At 47.9% G+C, this 17,806-nt stretch overlaps 1 protein-coding gene across 1 annotated transcript in view; it reads left to right on the top strand.

Annotated features, from left to right (window-relative positions):
• The window catches only part of VAC14 (VAC14 component of PIKFYVE complex), a 40,431-nt gene that overhangs the window by 15,795 nt on the left and 6,830 nt on the right, over positions 1 to 17,806 (top strand). The window contains exons 11-14 of the mRNA XM_087971886.1: positions 221 to 365; positions 2,774 to 2,839; positions 10,012 to 10,171; positions 11,964 to 12,096. Of these exons, the coding sequence (XP_087828012.1) occupies positions 221 to 365; positions 2,774 to 2,839; positions 10,012 to 10,171; positions 11,964 to 12,096 (504 nt within the window). The remainder of the gene's footprint in view (positions 1 to 220; positions 366 to 2,773; positions 2,840 to 10,011; positions 10,172 to 11,963; positions 12,097 to 17,806) is intronic.

The raw sequence follows: 17,806 nt of genomic DNA, 5'->3' as shown, positions 1-17,806 counted from the left end.
TCCTGTGCCCGGAGGTATTTGTGTGTGGGGGCTGAGATTTTGGGAAGCCTCTATTTTTGCTAGGTGTACCTAATCCTGTGAGATGGGTTGAGCAGAGAGAGAGCAACCAGCCCAAAGTCCCTCAGCCTGCCTAAGGTGGGATTAGAACTCGGCCTCTCCTGATTCCTCGCCTGGTGCCTTAACCACTAGACCAATCTGTTTCTCCTGCTTTTATCTGCAGCATGGAGAGGACTTGTGTGACCCTGAACCTTGATGGAATTGTGCAGGTCCTGGATTGTCACCTTCATGATTCCACAACTGGGATGATGACGCGGATTGCAGTCTTGAAGTGGCTGTACCACCTGTACATCAAGACTCCACGCAAGGTAGGCCTTCAGATCCAACCTGATCTTGAGAAATGGGTTTTATTGCTACTGGCCTTTGTTTAGATTGGAAAGGAGCCATTTAAATAGCAACTCTAATGTCACCTGAACAGAGCAAATAATTTCTTGATGCTTCCTTAGATGTTACTCAGAAATAAGAAGTGTTCTTCATTTACCCATGTGATAAATTCATTATGTTTGGATCATACAAAGCAGCATATCTACCACTGGTTGCTTGCCACATGAGAAGCTCTGTCTCTGCCTGAAACCAAAAAAGGGATGCAAGGAAAGGTCAGTCACAGAAACACAACAGAGCCTCTTTTGGCAGCTGTAGCTGCTGCTTTGTACACCAAGTTTCTGGGCATGGCCGCCATAAATATGCTTCCCATTTAATGATCATTTCAATTACCACTCAGCCTGTCTGGACTAAAGCACCTTCCAAGTTCTCTGAAGCGGAAGCCTAGGCTTTCAGGGATCTGACACTGGGATTAGTTCTTCATCAGAAGACCTTCAGAGAAGGCTTACTGGGCAAAGTCATAACCAGGCAGAAGAGAGAGATTCTGGATATTCAGACCCTTGGAAAAATGAGTTCTAACCCCTTAGGAAAGGAAAATGGGTCTTTGTGTGTGTGATTTGTACTCATCACAATGAACCAAATAGACAGTGAAACCCTAAAGGGTAAAGGGGGCACAGTTGTGCCCTACGTGAAGACAAAGAATTATTGCTGGTGACTCGTGTGACACAACAATTTCCAAGAATTCTGGAAGATCCTTCCCCTCAAAGCAAGATTGGCCCATCCTTGATATCCTTCCTGAAACCCTTTAAAACAGAGGTGGGGATCTCAAGGAAACGGTGAACTGGTGAGGTGATCGCATTGTCTATAACTTTGAATCTGCTCTCCCCTAGTCCTTTGATTATGAAATATTTTAATGTTCCTTTCATGGCTTGTTCACCACTCACAGTCACATTTTGTGAGATGGATGTCTGTAGATGATGAAATAAATAAATCACTAAGCCCAGTGATAATTCTGTCTGCCTGCCAAAACAGAATGTCTCTAATGTGTTTCTGGTAACAACTTCAGGTCTTTTTAGAAGCTGGGCTGGAACATGATAGGATTGACCTTTTTTTGAGTATTCTGTGTTCAGTTTTCTGGCCTATCTGGACAAGAATAAGAAAAGCTTCCTGATAATATATTTGAGGATAGGCTCCTGGGAGTAAGGAAAAATATCATAAAGACAAAAGACTCTTCCAAGAAAGTGAAGCTCCATCATCAGGCACTTGGGAGATGTAGGAAGGATGAACCAGATCCGGAGGACTCAGGTGCTGTTTCCATCCACCTGATCTGTCTGTGGAAGAGAAGCAGGAAGTACAGGAGAATTCTGGACGTGAACAGTAGCAGCCTTTTCAAGTGGTGTCACCAGAAGAGAATTGACTGCTGGGACCCGGATTGGAATTTTCTACAAAAAGGATGGGTCATTCTCATCACAGCAACCGATCCAAACTTTAGAGAAGATCAAGAAGACTGATCTGTCCCATTGACAGATCAAATGCCCTCGGGGACACTGATGAGTTGGTGCCGTGATGAAGGGATAGACATCTGTTTAGAAAAACATTCCTTAAGGCGTGGGGCAACTTGCCACAGGACAGTTCAACAATTTAATTTAATGGTTCTCGTTCATGTTTTATTTTGTCCCTCCTTTTGCATCCTTTCTTTAATGATTCTATTCCACCATTTCTTCAATATTATTGTAACTCTTGTCCTGTGGCGAGTTGTCCTAGACCCACAATGAAGGACATTCCTGAAGTCCCTGCCCTGCCTCTTGCTTGACCAGACATGCCTCGAAGGCTGACAGAGAATTGGAAATATAGCAGCATTTTCATTCCCCAAAGAGGAAGGAGCGTGGTCAGTTAATTCAAGGCTGTGGGGTGCAGAATTGTTGGTTTAAATGGCAAAAGGTGGATTTAAAGGCTTTAAAAAAGACCTCCTAAGAGCAATGACCAAGGGAAGTCGTGGCCTCTCCTTAGTTGAACGAGAAGTTGGGCCCCACAGCCTCAATGTCCTCTTTGGTTTCACGAGTTTACCAAAATTAGAACAGTCTATTAGACCGCTCAGATGTCTGACACCATCTTCTTTGGTTTTAAAGTTTTGTTTTATTCCTGATTTTCTGCAAGCATAAGTATAACTATTTTTGTTAGCATGACCATGCGGTAAACTCTTTTTGAGATTGTAGGCCATGATGGTTGCAAGGCGTTACCCCTCCACAGGCAAGGGGAGCGGCCTCAAAGGGGGGGGGAGCATCACAAGGCAGCGATAGAGTGTGAGGGAGGTGGGCAGGTGTGAAATGTGATATGTAAATAAATAAAACATCCCGTGATGCTTTGTGACCTTGAAGGTTTCTCTGCTTTTCAGATGTTCCGGCACACGGACAGCTTATTCCCAATCTTATTGAAGACGTTGTCTGATGACTCTGACGAGGTAAGGGGAGTTTCTCTGCTGTTTTATTGTTCACTCTGCAGAGCATCTTCGGGAGCTGCTTCATCCTGCCTTGCATGGGTGTCGCAGTCCCTCTGTCTCAGGGAGGCAGAGATTTCTGAACTCTTTTTGCATGACTCTGACCGCATCTACTGCAGTGTTTTTGAAATGTCCCGTCCTTTGGCCCCTGCATCAATAAAATGAATTTGTGTGACCCCTGTTTTTGTTTAATTTTGTTTCCCCACCATAGCCATTTTCACTATCACTCTCATTGATTGCTATTACCTGTTTAACTTTCTGGGAATTGCCCAGAGTTGGGCAGTTTTGCTCAGCCTTGGATGCTGAACGGAGGAATTCTTTCTCGCTGGGAAAAGAGTCAGCTTTGGAGAGCTGGTTCCTCCCAGTGAGCTCTGGGCTTCCCAGGCAGGGAAGGGCCTCTCTGGACTTTGGATCCAAGGGTCCAGGGATTCCTTCCTCTGGGTTAGGGTCCCAGCTTTTGTGCAGAGATGGAGGTAATAACATGCAGGCCTATTTCCACCCTTTCTCTTTAGTTTCTCTCTCTCAGAGGAGACAGCTCCTTTGTGTGTTCTTAATTATATATCCATTTAGCTTTGACAGTCCAAAATGTGAGATTTAGTTCCTCTCCTTCTGTGATTCTGCCAAGAAAACAAGATCGCCATGTCTGTGTGGTCCCCAAGCCATGATCTTCTGGGGTTCTCTCCCCCACTTTCCCCCACCATTCTTTCTGGCTCTTGGAAGGAGCCTCTTAAGGTGATGTTTCTAATGACGCAGATCTTTCCACTTGATATTAAGTTGGTTGAAATAAACCAGGAACCGCTGCCTTTCTTGGATTGTGCGCTTGTTGGTGCCGATTGGTGGCCTTTGCCCCTCGTTAACTCCTCCTCTGCTGGGATTGCCGGCGGTTGGTCTCTCGCAAGGGCTGATGTCCCCGAGGGGGCTTGGACTCCTCAGGGAGAACCGTCTGTGTGGCCTTGGAAGAGCCTTCGTTCATCCCGTCGTTTCCTGAGCCCAAAGTGGGCATGACTGGAGGAAGCGACCGGGAGACTTGAGGCTGTCCACTTGCAAGGGGAAACTGAGGCCTGGGTGGGACTGTGTGGGTGCTCTACACTTTTATACATTTAAACCACTAAATCAAGCCAAAGGAAGCACCTGTTTGTGGAAAGAACTTCCCATTTCTGCTTGGGAGAAAGCTAGTGGTGGAATCGCCCAGTGGTGGTCTCTGGGGTAGCTCTGCTCCTTTCGCTGGCATGGAGGCTCCCGAGAGTTTTCAAAGGGCCAGTGGTTTGTTCTGGTGGGCAGAGGCTCTGCCTGGCCTGTGCTGTGCACCCTTGGCAAGCCTCCAAGCCCCGTCCGGCCCGTGGCATGAGTCGGTTGTCCTGGAGGGGGCCCTCGAAGGGCCGCTTGGGCTGTGGGGAGAGGGTCTGTCCTTGGATTGCTGCTCAGGCAGAGTGCAGCTCCCGGGTATGCTCCCACCTGGAAGGAGACTTCATGAAACGGCCGTGTCTCTTCTGTGGCCACTGTGCAGCTCTTGGGTGAGCCTGGACATTGGAGTCTGAAAAGGGTCTTGGCCTCTGAAGGGCCTCTCTCAAGCCAGCTCTGCGGCATTTCCATGGGGCGGTCAGGGACAGAGGTGACCTCCACCCCCACCCCCGCCTCCCCTTCTTCTTTCTGCGCAGAATGGCTTACATCAGTTCTGGAGACCCCAACCTCCCCCCACGGCCTTCCTCCGTGCAGCGGAGACACCCTGATAGCCCACTGTGGGATTCTGGCCGCTTTGCCCCACGGGCGTCCTGAGCTCTGGCAGCATTTAATGCTGTAGATTTAAGGCAAACTGGACCTAACTCCGCTGCAGACCTCCTTGCCTCAGTCCTCTCAGGGTGGCAGAGCAGTGGGGGGGTGAGTATGTGTGTGTCTGTGCACACATCTGTATGTGTGTGCAGGTAAGCCTGCCTTTGAGCCGCAGGAGGAAGTGCTTGCAGAGCTTGGGAGAGCAGGCCTGTGACTGTGGTTGCAGCCAAGATCTCTTGGGGTGGGGGCAAAGTCAGCTGCTTCCCTTGGGATGATCTAACTCCCCTCTGAGCCAGCCCAGCCCAGCCCAGCAAAGACCCCCCTGCATGTCCCCAAAATCCTTGGCCTCGGTCTCTCTGCCAATCAGCAGAAAGTCATCTGGACACTGGTGGTGGAAGATGAATACCAGCTGCCTCCTATCATCTTCATGGGATGCCAAGGAGAACAAAGGGGGCCTTGTTCACAATGTAAATCCCCCCCCCGCATGCCTGTTCGCTGCCATTTTTCCCACCATCCATGTTTCCTTGGAGAGTTGAGCCAGGCTCCCAGGGTGCCCGAAAGAGGCCCAGGTGCTCCTTCCGAGGGGCTTCTGCAGTTCCCTCTGCTGGAGCAGAGAGTTGGGAGGAGGCCCATCTGCTGTGGGGGGGCTGGGAGCTGGAGGTGCTGCTGAGGAAGGAGCAGCTGATAGCTCCGCTGGCACTGGCCCTGTTGCCATGGCAGTGCTGGGCATTGGTGCCCTGGCAGGATGTGGCTTTCCTTGCCCCTTGCCAGCTTCTCCCGTAGCTCACACCACACCGAGAGAAGGGCTGCCTGGGGTGGGCTCCCTGGAGAGACGTGTCCTGCATGTGAACAGCTGCCCTCCCCCTCCCCCAGCGGGTGTCCCCAAGGAGGGTCCTGCAGGTCGGCTCTTGGGGGAGGGACCGCCTGGTGGTGTGTTCCCAGGGCAACGGGGGGGGACGGGGACGCTGGGCTTCTAGAGCGGGGGAGGGGCTTCTTGGCTTCTTAGAGGATTTCCAAATGAGACAAAAGTCCTTTCATCCCTTCCAGGATGGAAACCCATATAATGGGGAAGCAGGAAAGAGAGTCAAGGAAAAGAGAGTGGCAGAGATGCCCCCCTTCTCGGAGGCTGAACCCTCTCACGTCGCTTCATCCTCTCAATGAGATTAAAACCAGGACCTGGGAGAGGTGATAGGCCGTGGCTAGTCTTCACCGTGAACATTTCACTCTTTTCCTGCTTTCTTTCCTTTTCCTTTTTCCTTTCCCTTCCCTATATGGCCACCCAGCCTGCAAAAGTGGCTCTGGGTGGCTAACAATAGATTAAAACAATAAAATAATACTAAAGACCAGGAATATATATTGATAAGCATGTCCCATTTCTGCATGATTTCCCCCAGTGCTTCACCTGCTGCTGTGATGGACTCCTTTGCAGGCTTCCAAAGCTGCCTCTTCCCTGAGTCTCCAGGTCTGCTTTTGGCAGCCTCCAGGGTCTCCTTGAGATCAGCAGAGGGCAACTGACCCTCCTTGCTTTCTGTTAGGTGTTTGGTTGCCCAGGGTGAAGATAGGATGCGCTGGTTGGCTTCTGCACAAACACTGTGGCTGTTGGCTTCATGTCTTCCCTTTCCATCAGGGACTCAAGGTTCCTGCCCTTGGGGCACCTCATGAGATAATTGGGCTGAGTGAAGTTCCCTGTTGGGGGCCTGAATTTGAATCTCCTCCGTCCTCGTCCAACAAGTTTCTCTCTCCTGAAACGGAGAGCAACCCGCTTACTAGCATGTGCCAGGAGTGAGCCCAATCTTACCTTTTGAAAGTCCCAAAGTGCCTCTTGAAAGGATCCCAAGGCAGGGTGGGGAAGAGGGACCAAGGACACCTGCGAGGAGAGGCTGAATACAAGTCCCAGCTCTCAGCTGACCTCATGAATTCTGGGATGCCTCTTCAGAACTGCAGAGAATCTGAAGGAGGATTCAGTCTCTGCTCTCGGGATGTTTGCCTTCTGGGTCAGTCTGTGGGGCAGCAGCTGCTGCTGCTCTTCAGGAAACAGCCAGGAGGGCCAGCAGCTGGATCTGCTGGCTCAAGTGCAGCCTGATAGCCTGCACCAGGAGGAGCCGTGGAGAGCCGCGAACAGAAATGTATTCAGGGGCAGCACGTTGCCTGTGAATTGCTGTCTTTTCCTCTCTCCGTTTTCATGGTTGAATTTAAGGAGTGGGAAGGGTGGAGAAACCCAGAATTACAAGAATCACCTTCAGTAGTATGATGGTGATGGTGATCCATCAAGTTGACATCGACTCTTAGCAACCACGTAGGTGGATCTCCATGATGGGGTCCCCTTAACTCGGTCTTTTATGTCTTTCAACACTGCCCCCCGCCCCCCCATCTGAGTCTTTGTTGCCAGTTGTCCTCTTCTTCCCTTCCCTTCCTCTTTTCCCAGCATCAGAGCATTCTCCAAAGAGCTGAGTCTACTCTTCATGTCTGAAACAGGATAGTTTTAGTGGGTGGTTTGTATCCTGAATGCATGGTGGAAAGAGTCCTCATGTCCAGGAGGGAAGGAGTGCCTCCTGTCTCAGCAATGAGCTTTCTGGGTTGATTTGTTCAACACTGATTTGTGTTCTAGGTGGTCTGAGTTTCCCCCAAGAAATGTTACCAGTCCACTCAAGCAGGAAGCATTGCAGTGGCCTTGGGGGTCAGCCCCTAAAATAGTAATTATTGTGCTTTGCATTTGTTTATTTTCTTGCTGAATTGTGTTTCTTTCCAGTCCTTACTAAATATTCTTCCACAAAATGACACCTTCACGCATAAGCTTTAAATTTGATGTAAACAATAAACCTAATTGCTGCATTTGTTTATTTTTATTTTATTTCATTCCATCTTTCTCAACATGTGACTTGGGTGGGGTACATCATAAATACATAACACAAGTAAAGCAATACAAAATAAATATATATGCTTGCCAAGTGAAACTATTACTAGGGATGTTAATATAGCCAAAGAATGGGTTCCTTAAGAAACTCGGGCTCAGGCACATGGCCAGCTCTTCCAAGTCCCAAGGGAGGAAGGGCTTTAAAGGTGACAAGCACCTTGGATTGTACCCAGAAGCACACTGGAAGCCAATGTAGTACAGTGGTGCTATGTGCTTTGAACATCTATTCTCCTTGCCGTCACATTCTGCACCACGTAAAGCTCTGCTCTTCAAGGGCAGTCTCATGTAGAATGTGTCGTAGTAATCTAGATGAGGGGTCACAAGAGCATGAGGAACTCCGATCCAGAAACTGGTGTAAAGCCTCCGATCCAGAAACTGGTGCAATTAAGGTGTGCAAAGGCCTTACAGCATTGAAGTTTTTTGAAGTTTGGCCCGAGGCTCATAATTTAATTAGGGTGATCGCTGGAATCCTGACACCCAGACTGCCTGCCTTCTCTTGGGGACAGACAGGATGGAGCTTAGGATGGGTCAGCCATGGATCTTGAATCATTGTGGCTGCACAGTGATTCAGGGCTAATTGCTTGCTGCTTGTTACCAACCTGGTTTTCCCCAACACAATAGTAGAAAAATATTGTCACCAGAAGGCCCAAATTCCAAAACTGCTCAATTTTGCTTGGTTGGTGTTCAGGACTGCCTCATAGATTCAGAGAAAAAGTAGAACTTTTACTAGGAAAGAACTGATTGCAGCAAAAGTCGGGCAAGGTGTGCAAAGAAATAAATTATAATAAATTGAAACTAACCCCAGAGCCCAGCCCCTCAGTAGCCAGGCAGCCAGAGTTCAATCATTGGCCAAGAAGATGTTTTGGGAATGTCTCTGGTGCAGGTGCATCGCTCATGCCAATCCCAGGACGGTTGGCCTTGAAGATATTAAACAACCCAAGCTGGCCTCTCTGAGTCCAGGCCTCTCCATCGCTTCTCAGAGATCCCAGTTTCACTTCCTGCACACTTCCCCTTCCAAATACCCATTGTTTGCCCCCCTCCCATTTCCATGGCAGCTGGCAGAAAGTTTGAAAGAAAGTGAGCATGCCCAGGCTGACGGTTGGAGTCAAAACCTATTGCACCCCATCCAGACCCTCCAGGCACTAGGACAGGAATCCACAGCATCACTCACACAAATAAAAGGTGGCATTGTCAGCATATTGATGATAGCCCACCCCAATCCATCAGATCACCTCACCCAGTGGTGCTATGCAGATTTTAAACAGAGAAGAGAGACCCGAGCCCTGGAGCCCCTCACAAAATAGGGCCCTTGGGCTGGCTCTTTCCCTCCCCCATCAACACTGATAGGACCAGTGGTGGTATACTACTGGTTCGGCCCAGTTCTACCGAGCCGGTAGCAGCGGAACAGCGGCTCTCTCCACCGCTCTGCTGTTGGGCCCCCCTGCCCACCTGGGCTCCCAGACTCACCTTTATCCTCTGGATTTGAAGCGCAGCTGCTTTGCGTGGCACATAAGAGTGCTGCATGGCAGCGGCTGAAGCAACCGGGATCATGCAGGCTTGCAGGAGGCGAGTTAGAACGCCTCTGCGCCTGCACAATTTTCGTGTTTGCTGCGTGCAAAGCCACGCCCACGCAAAGCCACGCCCACCAAACCAGTGGTAAAAATATTTGAATCCCACCACTGGATTGGACCCAACCCAAAAGGAGGAGCAAAACCAACACAACACATTGTTGCCCACCTCCAACTCTCAATGCTGGCCCAGAAGGACCCCATGATTGATGACATCAAAGGTTCTTGAGAGAGACCAAGAAGCGCATAGCAGAGGTGGCATTCAGCAGGTTCTGACCAGTTCTGGAGAACTGGTAGCCGAAATTTTGAGTAGTTCGGAGAATTGGCAAATCCCACCTCTGACGGGAGATTTTACAAAATCCTTCCCCAACCATGCCCACCAAGCCACACCCTCAAAACTGGTAGTATAAAAATTTGAATCCCACCACTGGCGCATAGGTGGCCCATTATCCCCATCCCACTCATGCCAGAGATCACCCAAGAGCATGACCTCGGTCCTGGAACCCAGCCTGAGCCCTGATTGAAAGGGGTCCAAATAATCCCCTTCAGGATCCTCTGCAGCTCCCACGTGACAGTTTTCCCCTCAACCTTCTCCAAAAGGGGGCAGTTGGAGACTTAGACAAAAAAATTGTCCTTAAAGGAACCACGCCCTCCCTCAATTATTAACATCCCTCAATTATTAACAACTGCCCTGACCAATCACAGGTCCCCTCCTTGGGAGCCTTAACCAACCAGAGGGGCAAGATTTAAGAGAGGGGGCTGCAAGAGACCTGCCCACTTCCTCAGGGGCAAGGGGACCAAATTCCCTGCAGATGCCCTTGCAAGACTTGGCTGCCCATTTCCTGGTGGCCTCTATCAGCCATTTTCTCTCTTGCTGATCTCAGGTTATTCTCAAGGACCTTGAAGTCTTGGCAGAGATTGCCTCCTCCCCGGCTGGCCAGATGGAAGGCCAAGGGCTGCAGGAGGGCCCCGGGCTCCGGTTGGAACAACTGGACTTGCCTGTACCCACTTCAGGCAAAAGTAGCCAGGCTTTCTCCTCCTCCGGTAAGTGCTTCATCGCCAGCCGCTCCCTGGCAAAGGGAGCAGGTTCTGAGCAGCCCTGGCCTTTGGCTTCTCATTCCAAGGGTGGCCGTGTATGGATAGAAGTTGCTTCTCATGATGGTGGAAGAGCAAAGCCTTCTGCTTCAGATGCTCAGAGGTTCTCCTGGCGGGTTTTGCTGCTGGGGGTTTGGGGGAACGGAGCAAGGCCTTTCCAGGATGCATTGTGAGGCTTGTAAGGACAGGATTTCTTTTGTGCCAATGGTATTGTAATGGAATCAAAATCTTGGCTTTCTTCACCTCATCTTAAAGCCAATTGCTTGGCCTTGTCCCTGCATGCCAAACCTGAGCCGGACAAAATGAAGAGTGGTCTCTGTAAAAAGTAGCTGAGGGATGCCAGGAGAGGGTACTGCAAGGCTGTTAGCTCTGCGAAGGCTGCCCCATACCCTCCGCTGAGGCTGCCTTGCCCTTGCGGTAGCACGGAAGAGGCGGTGGTTGGTCTGGAAGCCTCCATTGAGTTGACCATTGCAGGTGGGGGGCGGGGCTTGAGATTGGGCTGGGTGGGTGGTGACCAGCCTTTTATTTCTTTCCTAGTATGATTTGATTGCTTATTAGTAACCTATGACTATCACTAAGTGTTGTTTTATGATTCTTGATGAATGTATTTTGTTCCTTTTTGTACACTGAGTATATGCACCAAAGACAAATTCCTTGTGTGTCCAATCACACTTGACCAATAAAGAATTCGGCTACATATAGTATGTTTGGCTGTTGGGTTTTACAAAAGGTTGTCATTTTGCAAGGAGCCCTTTCTTCCCTGAAGATCTGAGCAGACTCTAAATTCCTGTTTTGGAGCAGAAGTCTGCTGAGCGTATTCTCTGGCACCAGGCAGTTCCGCTCCATTGTCCAACCTAAACCACGCCTGGCCCTTGCGGGCGACTCTGCTGGAGGTTCTCTCAGTTCATTCTGGAGTTCATGGCCGTCTGTATATCTAGGTAGGAAAGGATATTTCTCCACGTTTGAGTGCACCTTATCTGTCTTTTCCAACCATTAATGCTCATGAAGAAGCATTAGATGAAATGAAGCACGGCTTTCAATCTTCAGATAGGCAATTCAGCCTACAGAAGTCTTGGCAATAGGGAGGATTTCTGGGACAAAGTCCTCACCGGGTGAAGAACAACCTGGTTTGGGAGCCTGTGATAGAAAATTAGAGAGATCCAGAAAATGAGAAGCACCTCTGGGAAATTTTTTCAGATTCACATCAAAGGGAGGTGGTCCTTCCCTTAAATGGGGCTAAAAGGGGCAGTGAAGGTAAGCTGTTTGCAGGCCTGGCCTTGGGACTGTTTGTCCTGTTTATCCAGATTCTTTGGGAGACAATCTGGTGATGGATTTTTGGAGGTTAGTTCTGAGCAATTAAACAAGATGTTTTGTCTTGCCAGGAGATTCCCATTGTCAACTTCTCATGGAACTGCTAGACATTCAGATGAGCTTTTAAAATAAACTATTGAAAATGTTTATTGTGACAAGTGAATAATTGTCTCCTCAGCCAGCTTCTCTAAGATATTGTGTTGTGCAGGGTTGTCTCTGCACCCTCAGAAGGACATGCATGGCTCACTTGTTGCAGGAACTCCAGAAACATTTGACCATTTTTTCCTTCTACTTAGGACCTGCAGGAGGAACAGACTCCTTCGGTTCAGGAGCCCTCACTAACAATGCTCTGCAAATTCCTTTGTTGTCTGCAGAACAGGTGGGGTCTCCATTCCTCTTCTTTAGGTAACCTCCTCTGTTTTCCTTCCAGGAGCCAAGAGCATGGGGTGCTCTCCCTCTACTCCCACCATGAATTCCTACTTCTACCAGTTCATGATCAACTTACTCAAGAGGTTCAGCAGTGAGCGGAAGCTGTTGGAGATCCGGGGAGCTTTCATTATCAGGTGAGCCCAGGCTACGTCTTCTCCTGCCTCTGAATAGTTTGTCCTTCATGGGTTGCCATGATTGGAGCCTTCTGCCAGCTGTATGATAGGCTCTGGCCTCTGGTCCTTTTCTGGAGATGGGGCCAGAAAGAACAACCTCCTGACCATCAAGTAGCACAAGTACTGTTTGGTCCTCATGGAAGGGAAAAATTTGCCAGCATTTGCTAAAATTATATGCCTGTGTTTTGGAATGCTCTTCAGCAGCTGACCATTTTGAAATCTGGAATTATCCTGAGGTAAATTTTCCAAATTGTCTTCCAGACCCTGTTTTCAGTTCATCACCACAAACACTGGAGAGACGTCATTCTTTGTCAATTACTGGACTAAACTCATCCTAGATTGGCTTGGGTCTGGGGTCCGCAGTGGGCCAGAACAAGGGGTCCAGCTGTAGGGATTACCTGCTGAGAAACAGGAGAAGAAAAAGCAGCTGAATTTCCAGCAAATTCGATTTAGACCAGTGTGGCTACTGCTTGCCTGGGGTCTCCTCCTCTGAAAGTCTCACCTGTCAGCCAGGAGGAGGCAGTTTGGAGGACCAGATATACATCTGGCAGCTTGAGAACATGCAGTCACAAAATGGTTGCCACGGGAGACTTGCCTCTAGATAAAATGGTAGCTCCACTGAGCAAGAATGCTCATTAAACCCCATTTGCCTGCCACTTCTAGTTCCAGCGGTTATTCACAAGCGTTCTAGTGCTGTGATGTTGATGCTATTATATATCTTGGTACAAATGATCTGTCCCAGAAGGATGTACTTTCTGTTCAGAAAGACTTCCAGAGCTTGGGGTATGAACTTAGTAATATGGGCTGTATGCTTATCTTTTCAGAGGTTCTACCACCAGTATACAAGGAACAAAAAGGGAAAGGGCAGCGTGTAGCAGAGTTTAATGTGTGGAGTGGTATAAAAGGGAAGGCTTTGGTTTTATTAGTCATGATGTCTGCAGCTGGTCCAATGAAAAACTGTACAAAAGAGATGATTTGCATCCATCAAAGAAAGGGACTGAGTTAACTTGGCATTAAATTCACAGATTTCCTGGATAAACATTTAAACTGAACAGTGGGGGCAGAGAATCAATGGATTCAGAACATTTCTGTCTCCAGCAACCTAAAACTAATAAGGATACCAGTGCATGCAAAATAGATGTTTGTGCAGGTAAGATTATCAACCTTGATGCCAACTAAAACCAAGCATTTAATAATCAGTGCCATACCATGTGCACTAATCAAACAGGTGGCAAGAAAGTAGGGGCAGGCAGGCACAACACAGATTATGTAGACAGGAAACACAGTGTCAGACATAAAGGTCTCAAGTGCTTATATACAAATGCACAAAGTCTGGGGAACAAACAGGGTGAACTCGAACTACAAATACATATTATAGCTGGAATAACAGAAACTTGGTGGGATGAAACCCATGACTGGAACATACTGGTAGAAGGATACAAACTATTCAAAAAAAACAGACCCCATAAAAGAGGAGGTGGAGTTGCACTGTATGTAAAGGACCACTATATTGCTACAGAAATGCATGAAACCAAAGATGAAAATTTCCTAGAATGCATATGGGTCAACATAAAAGAAAAAAAGAATGACATGGCCATATTATAGGCCACTCAATCAAGCAGAAAAAATAGATGTCCTTTTTGCCAGCCAACTAACAAACATATGCAGGAAACACATAACAATAGTAATGGGAGACTTCAATTATCCTGATATCAATTGGAAAACTAATTCTGCACCAAGTGAGAAATCAAATAAGTTCCTAACCAACCTAGCTGACAACTTTGCTATTCAAAAGGTAGAGGGTGAAACTAGAGGGACAGCCATATTGGACTTAATTCTTATAAACAGAGAAGAAGTGATAGAGGGAGTTGAAACTGCAGGAACCTTGGGTGAGAGTGACCATGTCATACTAGAATTCAACAAAACACACAAACAAGCAACAGAACATAATGACACCAGAGTCTTGGATTTTAAAAGAGCTGATTTCAATAAACTCAGAGAGAACTTGGGAAAGATTCCATGGATGAAAATCCTAAAGGGGAAAACAACTCAAGAATTTTGGGAAACTCTAAAAAGTATGATCATAGAAGCCCAGACCAGCACAATATCACTGAGAAAGAAAAACAAGAAATCCAAGAAGAAACCAGCATGGCTACACAAAGATCTCTGGCAAATTGAAAGAAAAAAAGGACAAGTACAAAAAATGGAAAGAAGGACATACAACTAAGGCAGAATATCAGCAGATAGCCAGAATCTGCAAAGATGAAGTCAGGATAGCAAAGGCTCAGAACGAACAAAGAGTCAAAGATAATAAAAAAGTTTATTCCAACATATAAATAACAAGAAAAAAATCAAGGAAACAGTCAGTCCACTAAAGAGAGAAGATGGCAAGGAAGTAACAGGCAACAGAGAGAAAGCAGAACTGCTTAACTCATTCTTTGCATCCGTCTGCACGCAAAAAGAAACTATAGCTCAACCCACCAAAAACATAACTGTAAAAGACAGACCAGAAATAAAAGTTAAAATAAGCAAAAAAATAGTAAGAGAAGACCTCTCTGACCTTGATGAACACAAATCACCAGGGCCTGATGGATCACATCCCAGAGTTTTAAAGGAGCTGGCAGAGGTCATCTCAGAACCACTGCACCATATCTTTCAAAAATCCTGGAGCACCGGGGAACTTCCAGAGGACTGGAAAAGAGCTGATATGGTCCCCATCTTCAAAAAAGGAAAAAAAACAGACCCAGGAAACTATAGACCAATCAGCCTAACATCAATACCAGGGAAAATACTGGAAAAGATAATAAAAAAACCAGATCTGACTTCCGGTTGCAGCGCTGTGGCGGAGTGGGGAGAGAAGAGCAAGCTCTGCTCTCTCGTACCCAATCTGCCCATTTGGTGACGGGCACGTAGACTCTGGAGGGGAAGACGAAGGTGTGAGGAAGCCCAAGGAGAAGTTTGACAGCGGTGGCAGTTGACAGCTTCAAGGGAGACCTCATTTGCTCCGATGTGTGAGTGATTGGCCATCTCGATGGCAGACCGAAGCCGCGGCGCTTTAGCCCAATGAGGAAGACACCAGAGAAGGAAAAGCCACTGGGAAGATTTGAAAATAACGGAGGCCAGGAAAGCCAGGCAGACATGGGGGTGAACTGCCCATAGTCTCATGAACTGCCCATAGTCTCATGATTCTCCCCAGCTGAGAGGCTTCTTTCATCCCTGGGCTGCTGCCTCCAGCGTAGGAGAGCTGGGTCTCTTCAGGACTATCCAACTGCTCTCCTTGTTCCTTCCTATTTAGAGCTGGCAAGAAACTCCAAGGTGGGCTGAGAATATTGGAAGAAGTTTGACAGATGTAAAGTTAGGCAGGTAGTAAAAACAGGAGGGGATGATAGTCGGATGCAGGGGGGGAAATAAAATGGATCACAAGATTGACAATAGAAACAACAACAAATGCATAAATTTAAGCTGTATCAATGAAAATCAAGTTGAGAAAGTCCTTGTGAGGATTTTAAACATCTTCAGTACTGAATGGGGATGATGGTGTCTGGGGAAAATCGATATTCCAAAGGAACAAGCACTTCCAAAAAGTTGCTGCTTGTTCACTGAAACAGGACAGCAGAGTCAAGAAACACAAGTGTGACAAAGGGTGAATGGGGGGGGGGGGGCTGAAACTCATCTCCCTCCCCGAAGGCCTTGTGACTGCCCGGGAGTCCCGAGTCTGCCTCCGCTTGGGATCAGTTCTCTTAAGAACAAAGCCTGGACACCAGCGGGGCTTTACAGGGGCTCGATCAGGCCCCCCACACTGGTCGTCAGCCCTGGTGGGCCACCCGGTTGATCCCGGCGACTACCTTGTTCGTCCTCTGGTGTGTCAGATATAAGATGGGGAAGATACTGGCCCCCCACAAAAGGTTGGAATGACTGTTTCTCTCCTCAGAATGCTTAGGATCATTCATCCAAGATAATTTTAAAACGGTTTTACATTTATCCATTCTTTTTTTGTCTTATTTCTACTTAGGTTGGTTTGCCTTTTGTATATTCTATGGAAGTGGTTCTCCTGTCCTTGTGGCAGTCTTGATTATCTGAGGGCAGCTTGTGTGCTTGCCCTTCCTCACCTTGTTTGTGGTCCTCCAGTCAGTCTTGCTCTTGGCCACTGTCAGGATGAGCCTGGTCCTTCTCTTGCCCCCCACTTGGAGCCCGGGGGTGATTGTTGCTTCTTTCCTCCTAGGACCGAGGGGGAGCGCAGCAACCCCCAAGCTACCTTTGAACCTAGGGATGGAATAGAACTCACCGCCTCCTGGTTTCTAGGCTGGTCTTTGGGCTCCCACCTGGCATCACAGGATCTCATTGTTTATTCTGCACTGCTCTTTGGTCACAATAAAATTTGACTTGGTTCGAAAATATAGGGTGGTCCCCTCAGAGGCAACTCTGGTCACCAGAGGTGAGCTCTCAGAAGTTCGAGGTTTTGTCATGCCCCTGTTAGAATCTGACTCGGAGAGAGAGGAGGAACAGCTGACAGGGAGTGTGGCTCTGGAGGTTGTGGAGGAAACTGGGGAAGGGCACAGGCAGGCTGGGCATTCAGAGAAGACCCAGGCCCATCCCCTCTTCATCCTAGGGCACGTAGGGAGGAGCAGATAAGGGAGAAACCTGAATGGCATGGTCTACAGGGGAGGAAAGGGTCTTGATCCCCTTCATGGGCTACAGCTGTGATGACTGTTTAAAAGGACAAACTGCGCATGGGTCAGTGCTGGAAGCAAAGCGTGAAAATATTTCCAGTCTGTCAGTTCTTATCTGAGTTTTGGCGTCCTTCCCAGGGTGTGTATTTCGACATCTGTGGACATCTTCAAGCCCTTATCCTGCCTTGTCTCATTAATTGCTTGATTGTGGTTTGTGTTGTTTTTTCCTATTTCTAATTTATATGTATCTGGAGTTTGAACGGAAGTTCTTCCTTTTCACAACTGTTTGTGGGGGAGTTTTTTCTTCAGTCAATGATAATTGGACCTTTGAAGCCAAGTTGAAGGAATTAAAGGGACTTCACCTGTTTTTGTGACTTTGTTGCTTTTGTATCCCACCCTGGGTCATCGCAGGTTTCTTAATGGAAATTAATGGTAGCAAATTTAAAAAACACTCAGGAATTAGAATCAAACATTAAACCGAGTTTGGTCTCCGATTCCCCCCATCTCTTAAAAAGACATTAAAGAAAAGGCAGTAATTCCTGCGAAAACCAAGTTTACATTCATGCCTAGCAGATTTTGACCAGCGCTGAGAGAAAACTGTGGTGGTTCCAGAGGTTTGGTTCAAACAACGACTGGTGAGGTCCAAGAGGTTTGGGCATTATTGCCAGGTTCAGCCGGGCCCCAGATTGGCACTGGGAGGAGGCATCTGAGGAGGCTTGTGTGCCAAGCCCAGTGCTTCTCCAGGCTGGTGCTGTAGGTGACTGCCAAGAGACGCTTTGCTTTTCCCACTTGACCATAGACTGTTCCACCAAACTGCATGAGCACAGAGGGAAAAAGGAGGCCAGAAAGGATGGTGAGGGGTGTTAATTCATGACTGGCCATGTTTCTGGTCTCAGTTTGGGGATTTCAAGCAGTTGGTATATTGAACGGGGAAAGAAGAGCTCAGGCTGCCAGGAGGGCATCTGAATAAGTTTGCTCCATTCTGAGCAGGGTGTGTTGTC

This window comes from Notechis scutatus, chromosome 9 (assembly GCF_049901735.1).
Source record: "Notechis scutatus isolate UNSWTSFEM ecotype Mainland chromosome 9, rNotScu1.2, whole genome shotgun sequence".
Lineage (NCBI taxonomy): Eukaryota > Metazoa > Chordata > Lepidosauria > Squamata > Elapidae > Notechis > Notechis scutatus.
Note: the sequence above shows the minus strand (reverse complement) of the source record. Positions and strands in the feature narration are given on the sequence as shown.